General features: G+C 40.4%; 1 protein-coding gene across 3 annotated transcripts in view; it reads right to left on the reverse strand.

Annotated features, from left to right (window-relative positions):
• Positions 1-21,106, reverse strand: part of LOC144738846 (occludin-like) — a 48,066-nt gene that overhangs the window by 20,528 nt on the left and 6,432 nt on the right. For all 3 annotated transcript variants that reach the window (XM_078621844.1, XM_078621850.1, XM_078621857.1), the window contains exons 3-5: positions 20,559-20,705; positions 5,468-5,607; positions 463-675 (exon numbers count right to left, since the gene is read on the reverse strand). In XM_078621844.1, the coding sequence (XP_078477970.1) occupies positions 463-675; positions 5,468-5,607; positions 20,559-20,705 (500 nt within the window). The remainder of the gene's footprint in view (positions 1-462; positions 676-5,467; positions 5,608-20,558; positions 20,706-21,106) is intronic.

Raw genomic sequence — 21,106 nt, forward strand, 5'->3', positions numbered from 1 at the left:
ACTATAACCATCAAAGCATGATAATGACTACTCCAAGACCTGCACACCAAAGACTGATGAGATTAAATTAATGACTGAATGAAGACACGAAAATAATGTAGTAATGTTACAAGAGACAAGCAGTGGACTAATGAAAAAAAAAATGGTAAATTTATTTATATGTATAAAAACAAGTACGGAGTTCACCAATGGGCTGACCTGATCTAATTGGGGGGAAAAAAATGTCTTGCCCATGATCCCAACATGTAATGACCAAGAGTTAGACGATATTTTTGGCTACTCACATTGATTACTCTAGAATAATTACTACATTAAATGCCGTGGCCAAACACTTGACTGATATCCCACAGGTCGTCAACCAGATTAACACGAGGACTAAAATAACAGTTGCTGGCACAAAATCTGGATGACGACGTAAACGTGGGTACGCGGATAACGGGGGGGGGAGGGGGGGTCACCTACCTCTCCAGGTCATCATCCTGCTCGTCAAGCTCTTCGCAGGACTCGGCGCCGGTTGTGTAGTCCGTGTCATAGTACGACTCCTCGCCGTCGTGCTGCTGTGCTTTGGGGTTGCGCTTGCGCCGCGGCCGGCGCTTTGGGGGCTGGCGCGGCTCTGACGAGTCGCTGCTCAGAGGCCGGGAGGGCTGCGAGTACTTCTGGGGGAGCGCTAGAGCCCTAAGCAGCACACGCGACCACCACCACCACCACGACAACCAAACATTATTGTGCATTTCAAAAGCATCTCCTTTTGTATGGCTGATGTAGATGCAGAGAGCAACAAGTATACATTTCACATTCAGGTGGTCAAGCCAGACAACTTCCTCAGGAGCAGCAGAGTGCATCACGTTTTCGTTTGTTGCCCTTCGCCCGGCACCTCCGATTAGCATTGTTGGTCAAGTATGGTGCAAAAGAAGTCACGTAGATAAAAAATTAAAATTAATAATAGTAAAATAAAAAAAAAATCACGATGTTTCGGAGGCAACACAAGCTTCCGCCTTCAGGTGGAAACGTCACAGCACGAAAGCTGTATCAAGTAACTTGAACGATAGCTGCATCAAGTTACTTGATACAGCTATCGTGCTGTGACGGTTCCACCTGAAGACGGAGGCTTGTGTTGCCTCCGAAACGTCGTGATTTTTATTTTATTTTTATTTTACTTTTATAAATTTCAATTTTCATTTTTTATCTACGTGACTTTACCGAAAAAACCTAAGAATATGCGAGTCATGGCCAGGAATCAAACTGAAGAGAATGGAGTTCATAGCACAGTGCCGCTAATGATTGCGCCACAGCTCCACGCATAAAGACATTGCAACACGTGCATATAAACATGCATTTCGCTGCTGCACAAGGGAGGAGCAGTGATGTGTATGCCAATGGCCACTTTACAGTGGGCTGAAAAACGCAGTAGGGAGCAGACTATTAAGGGAAAAGCTTAAACAAATCCAATCAACAAAATGTAAGTGGTCTTTTGAGGAATGTGAGGAATCTAATCATGTTCTGTGTGCGGCCAATCGTGAAGCTGCAACATCGCTGCATATGTGCTGCTTGGATTTTCAGACTTTAGTTATGAAAAAGCTTACATGTTGCTAATTAGGGATGGAAACCAGACCAAGTAGTTTGCACAAAAAAGGACACTTGCGGACCGAAATGAGGCGTAATTCTCCGAGGCCTTTTCATAATCTTTTTCGCATTAGATCCACAAAGCGATTCAATTTAAAATCTACCCTAAGGAACCCAATGACACAGTGTGTATTCAGAAAAGGAATAGCCTTTAGATAAGGTAAATTGCATAAAAAGACGATGTTCAAGAACTGCTGCATATATATTACAATAACATGAATTATCTCACTTTAAAGTTACGGACACGCTTTAATCCGACATTAAACAAAGTAGAAAATATTATTTACAGTACATATCCACATAATTGGCTGACAAAACAACATTTTTAGATAGAAGCCATAATCGGGATATAATGTTTGGGGATTTTGTAAGGTGTAAAAAGGGCATTTTCTTTTAGCAAAAGCTGCTAAATATTGTACTGTCCGTTAAACAAAGTGAAAACAGGTTTCAGCTTCTTCTGAAGTTGAGTCAACCTGATTTTGCCATGGCGAGATGACTCAAGGATTTTGTAACATCTGACAATGGACAACTACGTCAGTGGCTTTTAACTGCCACCCCCCCTCCATAACATTCCACAACCCTACGAGCGGTAAAGACTAAAAAGTAAACTATAAACTATTTATTTTACCAGGTAAGGCCCACTGAGATTTCTAGCTATTTTTCAAAAGCGACCTGGCCACAAATGATTACTCAAAGAAGTGGCTTATCATGTGTAAATGTATAGCAGCCAAATACCATTAAACGCATGTTTCTGAATGTGGAGAGAAAAACCGGAGGACCCGGAGAAAAATCCAAGCAACCACGGAGAGAACAGGTGTTAGGGTTGTGATCGAACCCACGACCTCCTTCATACGAGGCGAGGTAGTTAACATCTCACCACCGTGGCGCCCTAAAAACGGGCAACAATGAGAACAAATCTATCCCAACTGATGGGGGACCTGCTTCTGCGAATACTACAACCACAATGCATTTATTAAAGTACCACACAGCCCAACATAAATGGATCATTGTATTGGCTATTAAAAAAGAAATTACGATTTTAAGTAAATTCGTATGACATTCTTGTTATATGTATGTATTTATTTCAATCTTGATTTGAAGTTTTCGTGACTGCAGGAATCCATACTCTTTGGTTCTTTCGGTAAAGTCACGTGGGTATAAAATAAAATAAATCACGACGTTTCGATCGCAACACAAGCGGTCGACGACGTGACTCTACCGAAAGAACCAAAGAGCATTTATTTATCTTCTTGGTTCTTTCGGTAAAGTCACGTAGAAGGGAAGCAATAAAATAATAAAACATAATAAAACAATTCTCACGACGTTTCGGCCACAACGCAAGCAGCCGTCCTCAGGTGAAGAACAACAGGTCTGTCGAGGCGACAGCGTCTGATACGTGGGAAATGGCATGCCTTTAATTAATTGTGGCTCAAATTAATTTTTCAAAAGAAACACTGGCAGAAATGTTCCTTTTAAGAAAATAAATCATGAATAACGGTGTCATTCCACAACCCTGTATTAGTCTCAGGACCACGCACAAGAAAGTATTATTGATATCCTGGTGGATAAATCTTTTTTTTGCCGAAGCAGCTTTCCAAGCCTCCGCCAAATGCTTTCATCCTATGTTGGTTGAAGAATCCCAATTTTGAGGATTCAGGTTTGGAGGATTGTTTCACTGTACACCAGAAGAGCTGTCATCTTCCCTAAAGACTTGCTGTCACACTTTGTGCACTCAATTGAACTGCCACGACAGAAAGGCAATTCACATGCAGAGCTTAAACACACAAGTTGTCACGATTAAATACAATTTAAGTCATTACATGCTGCACATACCTGATGATTGGTATATACGACTGGAATGCAGTGCCAAATCAAATAAACTCAAATTCAGAGCTGTATCTTACTGTGGAACACACGATCAGTATCTCAACTTGAATCACCATTCGATTACGTGAGATATGTTTACCATTCATAAGGTGTGTGCACTGTGTAACCACTTAGTTTGCACTTGGACAGCATTCGTAAATGTTGAAAAGTAGAGGAGTTATAAGGTATGGAATTTGAGAAAACTGGGCCTAAACAATGACATTAATATGAAACATCAATTCTATTGTGATAAACACTAACCCCAATACATAGTGGCAATATACTATACTATACTGTATTGCATAAACCTACGTTTTCTGAAACCATAGCCATCCAAAAACATTGTTTTTTGTTTAAATATTTCACAAATCAATCAAATAACTGGGAACCTTGACACAGACACACAAAGAGAGTGGATGGGTACGGACAGTGATTGTTGCTCAACGAGCAACAAGTGCATTAATGGCCAGCATAGTGAAGTCCTTGCAGCAAGAGAAGTGACTGGGCTTGCTAAAATTAGAAAAACCGTTTTAGGCAGGTCAAAAAATATTCCCTCTAACAATAAATATGCTTGTTTTGGCCGTTTCGAAATGTGTGGCTGCAGGTTTGTTTCAAAATGAAGTCATGGACCATATATAGCCCATGGGCCATAAGTGTCCCAACCCCTGCATCATAATGAAAATTCAACATACTGCAGTTGGAGTAAATTTTAAAAGAGAAAAAACTTGCGTGGCATCCAGCTGAACAATATGCCACCATGCCATTGTTAAGGTGTATGTGCCTTCGAGTTGGTCGTCCCACAATGCAGCAGTGTAGCAATGGTTATTATCACACTGTACTATGAACCTAGCGACCCAATTTCGATTCTCGCGCACGGCTAAGATCAATGAAGAATTTATTAACCAGACCTGGGCCTCCCCTAAGTGGACTCAGCCTTAAATGAGTGCCTGGTGCCGTGTATAAACATTAGCACTCGCATGCTACTGGCCACCCCACCCCCTCGTGTGCCATGCCGGCTGTAATAGGTGCTTGCTAACATCACTTGCTCCCGAACAGTCTGTTAAAGGCTATGTAAGGGGATCTGCTTTTTTTGGTTCCACATTACAAGCTGCCTTACCAAGCAGCTGAATTCAATAACAGGCGCTAGTATAAGTTTGCAAATGGGTCGCGGAGCATATCTTGATCTCGTATCAACTCGGGCCATTCACTGTCTATGTATAATGAATAAAAAAGTTATACCCCTTTGACATTATGACAAGGTGAAGACGGTTGCACACATTTCAACATTGGGATCTCATTAATGTGCACTTTTCTTATTAACAAAGGGCTCCGAATGAAACATTTTGACAGCACCAGACAGCCTACGCGTGTCTGAACAAAAATAATGTGCATTTTTGGGTTTCGCTTTCCTTGAAGTAAAATTACAAATTAAAAAATAAAAAGTGCCCGTGCTGTACAAAAGAAGCTGTCGCACTTGTGTTGGGAGAATTGAATGGAAGAAAAAGCACCAGAAAAGGTCCAATACTGTTAAAGTGTGAAAAAACTCAGTGTGGTCAGTCGCGACAGCTAATAAGTAATATTGAAAAAAAAAATTAAACACGCTTTAATGAAATGTACCATACTAGTAATGGAAGAACTCCACGACTCCAGGAAGTGGCCCCGAAGCTTTCCATAACGAAAGGGACCTTGGTAATTTACCACCAACGTCAGTTGAGCGTGGACAATTACACCCAAGCCGAAACATAATATATAAAAAATAATGTAAAATTTTTTATTTTATTTTATTTTGAATGATAGAATATAGTATGGTCATCAGTATGACATACGTATACCAAGTCTGCAGTCGATACCACATTGGGAAGTGGGTAAAAATTGAGTTACAAGATTTGAGGATACGACAACAGACAGTGAGTTAATAAAAAGCGTGTAATAAGGAGCTCGTCCCGTGTGTGCAGTCCACCTTGCTGATGACACTTACGAGGGTTCAGGACTGTAGGACGGGCCGTTAACGGGCAATACAGACTCCAACCTCGACTCATTTCCATCTCCTTGCTTCATCAGGCCATTGCCTTTCATGTCCATCACCTCCCCTCCTTCCACTGGTTCCAGATTGTTGACCTGCCGGAAAAAATGGGGCAAACACCAAAGGTAATGATTAAAATCTTTTTTGCCTTCTCATTATTAATGAATGATGTTCACGAAACACTTCAGTGCAACACATCGAAACGTCTAACAGTCTCGATTGGTTCTTTCGGTAAAGTCACGTAGAAGGGAAATAATAAAATAATAAAAATAAAACATAATAAAATAATTCTCACGACGTTTCGGCCACAATGCAAGCAGCCGTCTTCAAGTGAAGAACAGGTCTGTCAAAAAGACAGCGTCTGAATCGAAATATAGTCTCGAATAGATTCATCTATTTGGGACGCGACCCTCAATTCTAAGCTGCATGACGAGTCACTTAACTGCATTCGAAATCTGCAAGCAATGCATCCCACGTGATAATTAGGTTGTGTAATATCTCAATACTATTGTTGTAGTGTGATGAATCGGTATGTTGTTAAAAAGTATTTCCAACCATTGTAAGAAATTGTGTAATCTTAATTTGGGAGCTTTCGTGACTGCAGGAATTATTCTTTGGTTCTTTTCGGTTAAGTCACGTCTAAAAATAAAATAATAAATCAAAATAAAACAACACATTACGACGTTTCGATTGCAACACAAACAATCATCATCAGGCATAAAGGAAATAGCAAGAAAAATCTAACTAGAAAACTATAGACCGACATACAAGCAGACAGACATCACAACGGCACACATAGAGAGGAGTATACAGGCACACGAAAATTAAATAACTTGCTTAAAAATCCGATTGATCCCAATTACATTTTTCATACTTGCAACCGATATGCGCTAAAATAAAGTAAACATATTAACAAGTTGGCTGCAGCAATAAATAACATTTATAGCATTGCAAATGCAGAGACTGGGGTATTGATTGTAATCGACATTATATATACAGCAACCCCTACTGAGAATGGACATGAAGGGGCATGAATGATTCACAGGAGAAAGGGTTTATACGAAAGACGAAAATTTTAAAATTGCCACTTTTTCAAATTTTCTTGCCGTGGATTTCACACCTGATGATGATTGTTTGTGTTGCAGTCGAAACGTCGTGATACTTTTTATTGTTTAATATTTGTATTATTTTATTATTTCCCTTCTACGTGACTTTACCGAAAGAACCAAGAATATGAATCCCTGCAGTCACGAAAGCTTTAAATCAAAATTTAAATTATAAACACTTTTGATTAACGAAATCAAATTTCCGCGTGAACGAAATTTCACATAGCACGTGTAATGAGATCAAACAGTCAGCACCTGGGAGGCACCGTCATCCATCCGCGACAGTGTCACAGCATCCCTGGTGCAACAATAACGCCTCCACATCACTCCTTACAAGGTTAATTATTTTTGTTTTAAATAAATTATTATTCAATCGTTTGAATAATTATGTTCTTTATTGTTCATTGGGTATTGTGAAAAATTATAGCTGGGTATTTTTAAGGTAAGAAGTAGAGTTGGAATTACTGTCCGAAGCGGATGGCTCGATGCATGTGGCAAGGTGCGTGAACATTTGCATTGTGCGTAAGCATGTTGAGTACTGTATGCGTTACATCGTCACACAAAAAACATACAATGTATATAAATCGTTGTCACCGTCGATTAATTCACGCCATACTACCTTCCAACCACTGCAGCACTCACCTGTAAGCCTACCTATCTTAGCAACAATCTTAGCAATGTCAAACTGCACATAGCCGAAACATCAACCCCATGTTCTGAAAAAGGCCACATTAAGTAAACCATGCATAGCCAAAACCAGAGGGGGGCTACTTTCACCCGTAAGACAGCAGTGTGAGGGCCGCCACACGTTTTAAACCATTGGGGTTTGACAGCAGGATGGGGAGTGTTCTCAAATGTGTGTATAGTGAGGGGCCGCACTAAAGGCCACCAGGGGCCACTAGTGGTCAAGCGGGCCTTGCAATTAAGGGCACTGGCCTCAACACTTGTTCGATCAAACCATTTTCCGCGAGGTTTTTAAGTACTGTAATGTTTTGGTTGAGTCGTTGACAAAGGCCTCTCTTGAATAAAGACTTGAAGGTTCATTGGGTTATCATCTGGTTAAAATAAAGTCAATCGATATCAATCTTGTGCAGGTAAAATTGTATTTTCAAAGTAAAAACCTTGCAAAGGGCTGCACACTACTAACTCAACAGCATGACATTTTTGATGCAAAGTATTGTCCAAAATTTTGCCAATAGGCTAATGACATTTTGCTAAGACCCAAGCTTTGTATTTAAACTCAGTTGCAGTAAATCATAACAACCTTGTACAAAAAGCTGAAAACGGTCATTCAAGAAAGGTGCACCGCTTCATGCACCATACTGGGTACACCGGTTTCTTCCCCACCGCTGAAAGCGTTTCATGCCACAGCAAGCAAGGGAAGAGCAATAACATGCTGACGGCTTTAAAACCTATCCAATGTGTACCATTCGGCTGGCAGATACAGCCTGTTCTATGTTAGTCAAAGTATTTCAACAACCACGCCCTTCGTATAACTTACAATAGTCCTTTCTGATCGTCACGGTAAGGATAACTTTGTAAGTTTGGCAAGATTCCCCAAGCTTTCAATTGCAACTTGGCAGACTACAGTCATAGGTTTATATTATACGCACATACATAGTTCTTTGTCAATCTACTGCAGGATCAGGGCCTCCCCACGCCATGTTGGTCGTGGGGGTTACATGACCATAGTAAAACGAAGGCGGGCAATAAGGATGTGGGATCATAGAAGTGTAGTGCTATAATGATTTTGCTACACTGCCCCCAACGTATAACGCCCTCGCAAGACTTTTTAACATGGGAGTTGCCCATCCAAGAAATATGCAGACTCAACCCTAATTATCTTCAGATCTGATGACACTGGGTGCATTCTGAGTGATTTGGTTATCGGGTCTAATTGAGACACTGTATATAGTTATAATACAATACGATAAAATGTAAAAATCAAGTTTAACACGTAGGCTTTCGTGATCGCATAAATATAAATGTGTCATTAACCGACCACCACCCGACACAGCCAAATAGTAAGGTTTGTCAGGTGAACAAAACGTGTGTTGGGAGTAAAATGACAATATTTACAACTAGCCTCTAGCCCGACCAAGGACGGGTGTATATTGCAGTTCATCTGAAATATTCAATCGAAAATAATGACCCGCTCATGATTATTAATGAGGGGGTGGGGGCGGGGTCCACATGAGTGACGTCATCAGCACATGACTATGAATGAGGGGGGTGCCCCATGTGGAGTGACGTCAACCGCTCATGATTATTAATGTCAATATTTCTGCTTCCATAATTGGCTTTAAAATTTTAAATGTGTTTATGCATACGTAATGCAACAACAAAGCACATTTAATGTGCACATTAGACTTCATGACATTTAAAGTGCACATGAGTATAATACACATACAAAGTGAGACACAAATGTCAGTTTTACAAACTCAACTCTTGGTGTTGAATGTCAATGCTGAGATAATCAGCTGACTAAGGTGGCACCGAGTGATGGTGCTTTCTGAATCGATCTCAAAAGTTGACTACAAGTACCTGCATTTTTATTCTTAGGTTTTTTCGGTAAAGTCACGTAGGTAAAACATTAAAATTAATAAAAGTAAAAAAAAATTATTTTACTTTTAAAAAATTATTTTACTTTTATAAATTTTAATGTTTTACCTACGTGACTTTACCGAAAAAACCTAAGAATATGAATCCTTGCAGTCACGAAAGCTTAAAATCTAGAATACCTGAATTTTGTTTTACCAAAAAACCCTATTTACTCATGTGTGGCAGAATTAGTAGGAATTATGACATGTGCTCATAAAACAAGTTTCCCTCCTATGTAAACGAAATTGTCTTGCTGTGTAACAACATTTGTGGTTTCTACCAAGCACTCGCATGGATTTCCACCTCAGAGAATGTATATCGCTTGGTTGGCATTGTGGATTTCAAAGCTTTTCTGTATTAGTCATGATGGCATGTAACAAGATTTTCTAGCAGTTAGCAATGTAAATTCTGCAAAAACATTAAATGTACCCAGAGCATTTGTGATCTGCCTTTTATATAAAAACAATTCCTCTTGCACCTTTTGTAGAACAAACTTTAAACTGGCAGTTGTGAGCTGATTATTTCAACTGATAGTTAAAACGTTGGAGTTTATACAAAATCACGCATCTGCTTCATGGAGGCGAGCATCATAATATCAGTGGGCTCTTTACAGGGTGGGGCTGTAATGACTTGGTGGAAATGCCACACCAAACTCCAATATCAGTGGAAACATTCTGCCATGCTTAATGGATTGCTAAATATTGTCCAAATGTAGTGCAAAGTAGACAGTGATAAATTGTGGAGCGGAAATATTTCATACAGCAAATTCCAGCAAAACTTGAACTAGATCCCAAGCTTCGTGTCCAATCCAATATTTTTTTCCATCTGAAAATATCTACCATTTGCATGGAAAAACCAGGTGAGACTAAGCATATTACAATTTGTTTTCATTGTCACAAATAGTATTTGTATGAAGAAAAACACAACCATAGACAGGGCTAAAATGACTGATACCGAAAGAGCCATTAAAGTGCATTATTTCAGAATAGTTATTCAATGTGTGATTGGGCTGTAGAACTTAAAAACATGTTGGAGACAATAAAAAGCACAACCGCGAAAACGTGCACAATAGAACTCTGGAAGTCTCTCACATCCCAGTCCCGTGACTTGCCACAGTCAGTACGCCTTCCCAGGTTTTCCAATCTTTTCCATTCACAGACAATTTAGGCTGCTACATTTGACACACATCTGATGGCGATCATTCATGAAAACTGCACCATAGGGGGTTCTGTAGACTGAAGATGAAATTACATGGGCAGCTCTGGATATTTCAGGGTTCTACTAAAATATAATACACCAAAACTTGAACAGCAAAGCAGTTTGGCTCAAGATTATCGGCAGCGGAATCTCTCGTGTAATATACTCATCAGTTTCATGCCTGAATATAATATTACAGGGAACCTCCATTTATCCATTATCCTCTAATCAGCAAATTCTATTTTCTATGTATAGATCCCATAGGGTTCGTGGAAAAGTCTGCATTGCCAACAGGATTGCGGCTGGGTTTTTTTAAAGAAAAAAATGTCGCAATTTGTTGCTTTTTTTTTACATTTTTGACCAGTTCCCTATTTCTGTAACATGTGAAGCACGCAGCTATAATCGCTATTTGCATCGCGACCTATGTACCCATGATTGTGACTAAGATCTGCACTGTATAACATCTGTACCATGGAAGGAAGCCCATTCAATCGAGCTGAACAGCTTATTGGGCCCTTCCAGTAGATTTGTGGTTCCATGGCAGTGCGCTTTGTTACAATGTCTAATTTCCGCACAATCCTGTGTTAACAAATGTGAAAGAGGGGTTACAATGCTACCGTGTAGTTTTTTAGAGCTGTACCGTGTGTTGTTCTGCATGATGGTGGGAATTCAGTTGCGAAAAGGAACTTCCAGCAGATGAAGCGAAACGTGGCCCATCGTCCTCAACATGCGGTCGAAACCGAAATCACATTGTAGAGCTATGGTTGGGAGTGCCATCGTCTATTAAAATTTTAGTTAGAATCATCATCCCGCCCCCATATGTCATATAGCTAAACAATAAGATTCACCGCAAACCATTGATGTGTATTGTAGTACCACTTGTTGCCTTGGAAGGGGGTTTCTTTGCCATCATCGGCTTGGCCCACGAGAGAAATGAGGTGAACATTGAATAAACAAAACCAGATCGATCCAATGCATAGATTTCATGGCTGGACGGGGAAAGCTGCACTCCCTGATGTTACATACTGCACGACGGTTTCAGACCCTCTGAAGACCATGGTAGTCTCAAGAACAATGAAACTTTTGGCCAATATGTTCACGAAATTTCCAGGAATGGAGACAATGTGAAACAAGTCTGTGCCCCTGTCATATCCTCCATAATAGCAACGTTATTGCGTTGTTACTGGTATTCATCCTTATTTGTTACCTACATCACATTTCCGCTCCTTATCCCTCCTGGCATCCCCTCCATTGGAAAACTCCCACTTCACATCAAACAGACAACTTCACCAACCAATTTTCGTTCCTCCCTTAAGACTCATTGTTATTCACTCGAGTATCTCTCTAACTACCCTCCTGACCTCGTCCTTAAAACCTTCACCATCCCCCCCCCTTCCTAACCTCACCAACCCTCCCTTTCACTATCATCACCCTTCCCTTGTCATCTCTTCCTCAACACTCAATACCGCCATCCCTTTTCCCCATCAGCCAATATTAATATACAATGTCTCCCCGACAGGCATGGTCTTCACCTGAGGACGGCTGTTTGCGTTGTGGCCGAAACGTCGTGAGAATTATTTTATTATGTTTAATTTTCATTATTTTATTACCTCCCTTCTACGTGACTTTACCGAAAGAACCAAGATGAATCCCTGCAGTCACGAAAGCTTTAAATCGAAATTTATTATAAAGTGCTTTGAGAAAAGCGCTGTATAAAATCCGAGATCAGACAAGATAAGGTCCCAAATGCAGTTACATGTTTCATGTGGGGTCAACACGACTCATGCAATTCTTAGAATCCTCTGCATGCAGCTATATACAATGGCCGGAAACGTCTGTTCGAGTTGATTTTAAGTCCAACTTTCTGATCTGTACAAAAAACACAGACATGACTTTAGATTTTGACAGTGAAGTTGACATCTCAGTTCTTAGTAATTTTGTGGAATCCAAAAACCTATCCTGCTTATGTCTCCTGATCACCTTCTTACATCCCCCTGTATTATGCAACGCCACCTAAACATTTACATTCTATACTTCCTTTTGCACCTGTAACCTTGAACTTCTTTCGCACAGTACGTAGCCAACCATGCTAATCAGAGGTGGGGGGGGGGGGACTAAACAGAAAAATCAGTTCGAAAGAAATTAGTAGCAAAGGTGGATGGAGAAAATTTCTATACAATGATATCAAGTTCACTTTAGGAAGAAAACTGAGCCTTAGAATACAAAAAACATCCCCCCATATCCAACTGTAACATAAGTGAGCCAGATCCAGCACTATTAATCCTAATACCATCATTGACATACCCGCAAAACAGAGAACATTTAGAGAGAAAACCATTAAAGATTTAAGTGTTAAAAAGTCAATACATGTAATTTAGTGTCCATTCAGTACCACTTGTTTTATATATCTTTTAAACGTTTTATTTGGAGACTTCTGGACTTACATTGTAAACCGCATTTTACTGTTATTAGGCAGCTCGAAGCATCTCCCCGTAGCAATGTGTACTTTATTTATGCCAAGTAATCTATTTGTGGAACTGTCTTTTTCTATAGATATACAGTACAAATGGTCAGATATGGTGACATTTAATTGTATGTATACCTATATACCTCAATCGCCAGCAAATCGTATTTCAAACGCTAACAGTTTATGCGTATCACACAGGTTTGGCTCAGATGTATCGAAACTGTTGGCCACGTTAATGGGTGCCTGCCAAAAGGAACGCGACATTTTCATTTCTGGCTTAAGAGCTGAAAAATGCAGATGGCACACAGTGCCTTAAATCACCTTAAAGGTGAGAAAAACAATGAAACATTCCACAGCGCCACGCAATGCAGTAACTTGGTCGACTGGCTTCGCCAGGTGCTGTGTGGGGGGGATGGATACCACGTGGGTTTAATGCCGTCATTCTTTACGAACCTGAAGTTCTGGTTTTTTTTTTGGCACGAGGAGCCCAACCTAAGCTGAGTAAACAAAGATGAGAGCGCCGCAGTAGTTGAGTCAACAGGGCCAAACAAAGTCCACGGAAACCCTTACTTAAACAACATTTTTCTATATGCCGTGTTTCACAATGTTTGTATGTGAAAAAAAAAACATTAACAATGAAAGGTAGGATTATTTATTCTGTAAAAAAAAACCTCTGATTTTTAAAAAAAAATTAACGAGTAGGAGGGGGGTCTTACAGTTCGGGCGATTCTTGACTACATGCCCTGTGGGCTACCTGCCAGACTGTACTTTAAAAGCAGCTTTGGTAGCACCAAAGAAAGAGGCTGAGGTTGAATTATGCTGCTGCGTTTGTTGTTTTCATTCAAGGATTAAGAAGTGCAAGGACATTAAATTGCAGTGGGTTTTTTTTCCCATCACGAGGCCTTTCCTTGTGTAGACTTCACTTCAGTTAAAGTTGAATTAAACACCCCAATCCTCCCGTAACAGCATTTCCATCACCACAACCATGCAAATAGTGCAGAATTAGTATGTGATCAGTACTTGATCAACTTGACTACAAAAGTGCAGGATGGTCCAGATGTCACGTGACTCCCAATTAATTGACCCCTAACATTTGTTTCCATTCTATATTCATTTCTATTTTAAATAAACTTAGTTTTAAAAGAAATATTACGTTTTAGAGCATTGCATGGGGGTTACAAGACGTCTGCACCAACCCTGTAGATTGAACTTTGAAGTGGACTGAAACGGACCTTATACAATACACTAGCAGGCTGAAAAAACACTGTTAAAGCTGTACGGTTGATTAATTAATACATAAGAGATTATATCAGTTATGTATACTTTTAAATGTCATCAATGATAGAGGACAACCCCAATTACCACCATAAAGTATTAATTCCAAAATCATATATTTTTTTTCAGTCGTAGCTTATCTTGACTTGGTGCACGATTGTAAGGCAGATTGGAGCTTGCCATACAGCTAGAAAACAAGTGTGAATTAAATTACCAACACCATTTACAACGTGTTGAAATACATCGTCACCCTTTCTAAACTAAGTTAAAATATTTTTTTTACTTGAAGAGTCGATGTTTTTAGCCAGCCTGCCTTTATGCTAATGTGGCATGATTGCAGCCTGTTAATTATTACGCACAAACACAATAAGAAATCAAATTTGTCATATATAAGCAACCTCTTCTGTCACAGCACTTGGTTCTTTGCTTGCCGGACAGGTACAGTCGAATAATTGCTCGTTTTGACTGGAACTAACCAGAAAACCTAAGGTATTGGTGATGAATTGTTTAACCAATGACCCTTGACCCGTCAAACGATATGATTGGAATGCATTTATATTTCTCTACAACCATTCAGCAGTCCTCAACGAATGTAGATTTGTTAACGACTATAGTTTAAAACAAATGTAATCCATGTTTAAGATGCACTTATACTGGGTTGTAATGTTTAAGCTTAAGCACATTTACCAGTGGGCTGATAAGCAAAGAGACCCGGAGGTCAATTATAATTACAATAACAGCAGCATCAATGTTGGTCGAGATGAAAATTACGTTGCGATTGCAATTCATTACGAATGATACCATTACGATTGTAATTGACCTCCATGTGTGGTAAAAAAAACGAAATAGAAAAAGCCGACAACACGTCTCCTTCAGATCTGTCTGTGCACATAAAAAATAATTTCTTGTACAACCCGTCAACCACACAGCCTTCTGAGGGCGCATAATGTCAGCAGCCTTGATCCAGTACACGCAAACTCTGGTCAGTTTTACATAGAATGGCGTCTCACCAGCAGTAAGGCCCAAGAGATCAACATCAGTGCACACTAACAAATAAAGGGCCCTCCCTTAAAAGACATGGGTTCTCAATGAATGCTACATTTTATAACAAAATAATAATTTTGGAGACTATAAAAAAAACAAATATGGCTTAAATTGGTCTCATTCTGGAGCCAGCTTTTCATCTGAAGGTCACCAAATTGTGCTGTTTTGTAAAGTGGTAGGTAGAAGTCCTGTGGCATAACACACAAATGTAGTCTACTTTACCCAAAATCCCAACATCAAAACATTGGTGGCAAATTGTAAAATAAAAATCAATGATCCTGTTTAACATTAGTGAGAGATCTTGTAAAAACAAACTAGTGGGCGTTTACCTGGATTAGGACATTGATCAATTCAATTAGAGTAATGCTCAAAATGTAAACAAAAACAACTAAGCCATCTATAATTATTCATAACACAACACACGAGGAAGTGCACAGTATGTCATGTAAGCATACCAGTACTATGACATCAAAAGTACGCGATGTATCATGTACCTCAATTGTAGCATGGGTGTGCACAAAATAGTTGTTTTTAAAACTAGCACTGCCCACGCATTTGCGCCAGATACATGTCAGACGTGGAGGGTGGGTGGGAGGGTAACATCTGCGCGTATGAAGCCGGCTCAACGTCGTGGGATGAGGGCGATTTCATCACGCAGATATATGCGCGGTGATGTCACCAAGCAAATAGTTTACCCGCCCGCTTGCCAGCCAGCAAAACTTTTTTCCCTTCTGAATATAGTTAAGGCAGGTACAGCATTAGCAAAATGATCCTCGTGTGCAATGCAATTTAAAACAAGGCAGTCTCCCCCCCCTCCTCTCCTTCCTCCCCCCTCTGCAAATATGCTCCTCCTGCACGTTGCCTAAGTGTCTACAGTGGTAGGGCACTTAACCCAAGTGCCTTCAGTCGGTCCCCTATTTGTGGGGGTATTGCCCCGGGGGGGGGGAGGGGGGTTGTTACGCACTCGTGACACCGTTAGCCTCGTTGATGTTTGTGTCCCGAGTTCTTGAATAATAAAAACATAAATAAACGGGCGGCAACAGAATGAATTTACCTCATTTTAACTCGCCACACCGTTAACGCTTCCAGATAAAACTTGGAATCATACGCCCATTAGTTTATTTTTCCCCACCCCCGCACCTCCGATTAGCACGGTTGGCTACGTACGGTGGTGCGAAAGAAGTTCAACATACATGCAATGAATAAGACAAGTTCTAGTTCATGCATATTAATGTTGTACTTCCATAATTGGATAAATATTCATGAGTCCCTGGGCAGTGACCGTAAGCGCCTGGCTCGTGTGTGACGATGCCTGTTCCCAAGTGCCCCTGGGCTGAGCTCCCGCTTGTGCACCAGATGTGGACGGCAGACGCTGGCTTATAAATGATTCATTGGCGTGTCTCGCACCGTCATTTATTTACCAGTGGTGAATGCTCTCAATTTTTTTTCCCGGAGACCCGAATAAAATGTTAGATTTAGAAGAAAAAAACATCATCAGTTTAATCTTTTGGTTGATAAAGATTACACAAGGGGGGTTCTGGTTGCAGAGCATAAGGAAGTAAAGAATATAATACAGCAAATAAACTGTGACTAAAGCTAGTAATTATCTGAGAACAGCTAAAATGTGACATGAATATTTGATGCAAGCTACCTTTTCAACAACATTGCTATTTTAAAACACTTTTTTAATGACACAATATATAGTAGGATTTTATCACCATTAATATGCAGCCACACAAACACATCTTTTTGTGATTCTTTGAGTCAGCAGACCGGCATGGCAAGGGCGAAGGCCATACTACAAGTACTGGAATTTCCTTTTTATCAGCACATATCAGCCGCCAAAGAAATATTTGCTGACCATTGTAATCCGTAGCATATTAACCTCAGCATGGTATAGGACCAATAACAGAAGGCAAGCTAAAATATAAATATTACTGACAACAGAGGGCATGGGAGTTTTTGCTTGCAAGGGGGGGGGGGGGATAGGCTTGGTATTATCTTATTCAGTATAGATTTATATAAAGCCTTCATTTGTCCCAAAATACTTCTAGAACTATAAATATATATGTGCATAACTAAACTTAACGTGACCATTTTTTGCAGTCATTGGTGATCAGGCTGAGACTATAGACTTATTACACTTTTTTAGTTATTACCCTGAGAACCCAGTTTAATGAATTCAAATCCAGCATTTCAGCAGTGCCACTGCAGCACTCTGACCTCCGCAAGCCGACATCTCAAAAACGACCATATAGTATTAACAAACAGGTCAAAGGAATATCATTAATTGACCCCAATCACGTAAAAACCCATCATGAGGGCTTAACGTTTTGATTTGATTGCCATGCACTCACCAATTTTTCCAAGCGCATATGAAAGGTATGCAAACTAGGATGAATAATGAATAGGCACACATAAAGGGAAGTAATAAGCAGTTGTTTGGCGTAATCTTCTTGGGGGGCATTCTCTGAACACACGGTGATGCACTACTTACTGAAAGGTCCCCAGGGAAATCTCTCTTTCTCAAGACGTAACATGGGGGGGGGGGGGGGAGTTTCTACATTTAAATAAGAACCTATAAGGTGCCATTTTACTGCAGAAAACCCACAAAGCTTAAGGGGACTTGTGGAGCAGATACAGGCTACAGATAAGGATGGTCACGTTTGCACGAGCAACGTCGCATGGTTGTGTTGAACACAGCAGATATTTCATCTACACCTACTGTGTTTCAACGTGGGATCATTTGTGTTACAGGGTCGACTATAATGGAAAACTAGGGGCATAACAATGCATCGATTTATCGATGAAAATAGATTCAAGTCGGCTTTCCAGTTTTGGCCGCATGTTGGACATTTCTTCTCTCAAGCGTGGCAAAAGCTTGAAAATAAATACTCAACATGCCATCCAAGTCACTCGTAGATTACAAGCATCTGTGAAGATGTGCGTGTTAGATTAATATTGATCGTTAACCTCGCAATACATCAAGTGGCATAAGAATCAATGTTCATATATGTTGTATTTAATGGACAAAATTGACCCTTCCAGCCGCTATAGACTGCTACATTACCCATAATATTAAATAGGTTACTGAACTGGGACCCCTGAACCATGGACAAAGGCGGCAGGGGAACATCGCTCCGGATACGTGAACCCGTGGAGTTGAGTGACAAGGAAATCCTAAATGAAGGTGCCGAGCCACAGCTCCAATATTTGAAGTTGCAACAAAGTTTCTTCTTTAAATTTCCTGTGAATACCCTTGTCACAGCGTGTGTATTCTATGGCCACTGTGGGCAACAGGATCTTCAGATAAGAGCACGACTTGAAAGGAGTTTTTCTACTGTAACAGGTGCTTTTCCGTCAGTATGGTTAATCAAATACAATAACACCAGATGACGTTAAACCTCTTTTGTTGCAACATGTCAAGTGAGAAAAAAAACCATGAATGCATATCAGTGTGAGAATACGCGGACGGACATTGGACAGTAACTTTAAAATTGGTAAAGATGACCGGAAAGCCATTGATAACGATCTATATAACCGCTGACATCAGCAGCAACATTGTTATACCCGAACCGTGGTACAAAATTCTCGTTACTTGACTGATATCAGTTTCAAAAAGGTACACTGAAGTCATTCAATGGCCACGTTTTTGTGGTGGGGTAATATATGGGTCACTCTTGCACTTCCAGCCTGTCCAGCCAGAGAAAAGCAGTTTCTGTACACTGTTTGGACATTAACAATATGCCTCGCTTAATGTGATCGCCCTCAAATGCTATTTAAATTAATCTGTAGGCCATGTGGTATGTATGTTAACTTCTATCGCACCGTACGTAGCCAACCGTGCTAATCGGAGGTACATGAACCACAACTATTCCTGATCATGCCACACACGTGCTTGCAATGAGAAGTGTCCAAACATAACTTGTACGAACATAAATCCTCCCAATACCAATTATTACACTATACACATTATTGATAATTAATACAAAGTTCATCTCCATCAATGGCAAAGAGGAGATCACTGCTGCAGTCCATTTTCTCATAACCTACGATCCTCCAGGACCCAGTCTTGTGATTATAATACTGGTAGGAACCTCCTGGTTACACCAGCCCACAGGGGATTATTGTGTCCGTCCGTCGTGCATCAAAAAATGGGAGGGGTGGGGCTCGGTGGAGAGGGGAGGGTGGGGAGGGGATGAGTGGGGAGGGGCTGGGTGGGGAGGGTAGGGAGGGGCTGGATGGGGAGGGGTGGGGCTGGGTGGGGAGGGGCTGGTCACCCCGTGGTGCCCTTATAAAACTCAACGTTTAACCTCCTCACGCCGGCTTGTGCCCGCCCTCACAGTCGGCCATATTTGCGGAATACACCACGCCGCCGTTGACCCTGGCCATTGATCGAGCAACCCAACGTTCCAACCAGCTCCCTCCGCAGGAATGTGTTTTAATGCCACAATAGGAATAATGGGCTCGTCATTAGCAGATGCAGGGGATTAGAATTTGACAGCTATTCCCTTCTCTCACTTGCAGGCAAACTCCGATGAGGTGAGCAGCTCCCCCCCCTTGTCTGGGTGCCGTGACTAATGCAAGTTGTATTTGCTATACGAGAGATAAACACAACGCTTCATTGTAGGAGACAAGGAAAGCAACCGGCTTTTCTGCAATTCAAAGTAAGCTGCGTCGCCCATTCTTACGTATTCATCCATCAGAGCTCACTCCGCAGAGGATATCATTTACAATTTATGATGAAAGTAATGATATTCCTGTCGTGCATATATGCTTTAGCCATTGTCCAGTTTTTTTTCCTCAAATATCGAGCAATTTGCAGATACAGGGATAAAAAAATCAAGCATCTCCTGGCATTTGCAGAATAATAAAATTCGCAGATATGCCAATGACAGATGACTTCTACTTTAGTATTTCAGTTCCCAATTTTTTTTACCTTCAATATCCTTCTTAAATGTGGACAATTACACGTAGCTGTATCATATTACCTCAGTATTATGGTTTAAATTATAATCCATCATCAGTATTTTCAAAGTGCACATGTTTGGTTTTCCAACCCCTATGGATTTAAGTGGGTAACAATCTCCTGGGAAAATTAAGATATTTTTAACAAATACTTTATACTGCTAGTCAGTGCCAAAATTCTCTCATTGCACCTCGCATGACCAAGAGGACATAGGAACCATGTTGACAAGACGTACAAACTACCCACTTCGTTTTTGGCATAACATATTTGACTGTTATGAGTATGTTTACCATTACCGTTTAATGGAAACTAACGTATGATTCACGTTAATTTTGGAATGGGTTTCTATACAGCTTCATAAGTGGCACAGCTTTCATAAGTACTTACCCATTCCTCCACATCGGGCACAGTAACTTTGTCCCACATGACATTATGCTTCCCGTATTTGTTCATCTGGCGTCTGGTCTTCCAGGCGAAGAAGATCATGAGAAGCAGGGCAACGACCAGCATGAAGCCACACACAATGGCAATAGCCTAAGATACAGAAACACACAAATGTACACGTCAATAATTTAACTGAAAATCTAGCGGTTAAGGAGAATTCAATGTCAATGAATTGTATGGAAAAAATAGGAGTGTAAAAGTAATGTCCATTATCACCAGGCACGTCACTAAATATACTTAAGAAAAGGGTGTGTCAAATCACACATACCAGACGGCTGCAATTAATCTTACTTCCTGCATGTGGCATGATTTTATTCCACCTATTAAACTTTGGTCATTCCCTCACCTTATAAATCTAGACACCGCTGCAGTATTCTTAAGGTGAACACGAGGTCTATTCATCAAATCAATACTGTCATGTAACTATATATGAAATCCAACATATTAAGAGAAGCAGCTTTTATTTTTTTTTAAATAGATGTTTCTTAAGA

The sequence above is a fragment of the Lampetra planeri genome, chromosome 3 (assembly GCF_965212315.1).
Source record: "Lampetra planeri chromosome 3, kcLamPlan1.2.h2, whole genome shotgun sequence".
Classification (NCBI taxonomy): Eukaryota; Metazoa; Chordata; class Hyperoartia; order Petromyzontiformes; family Petromyzontidae; genus Lampetra; species Lampetra planeri.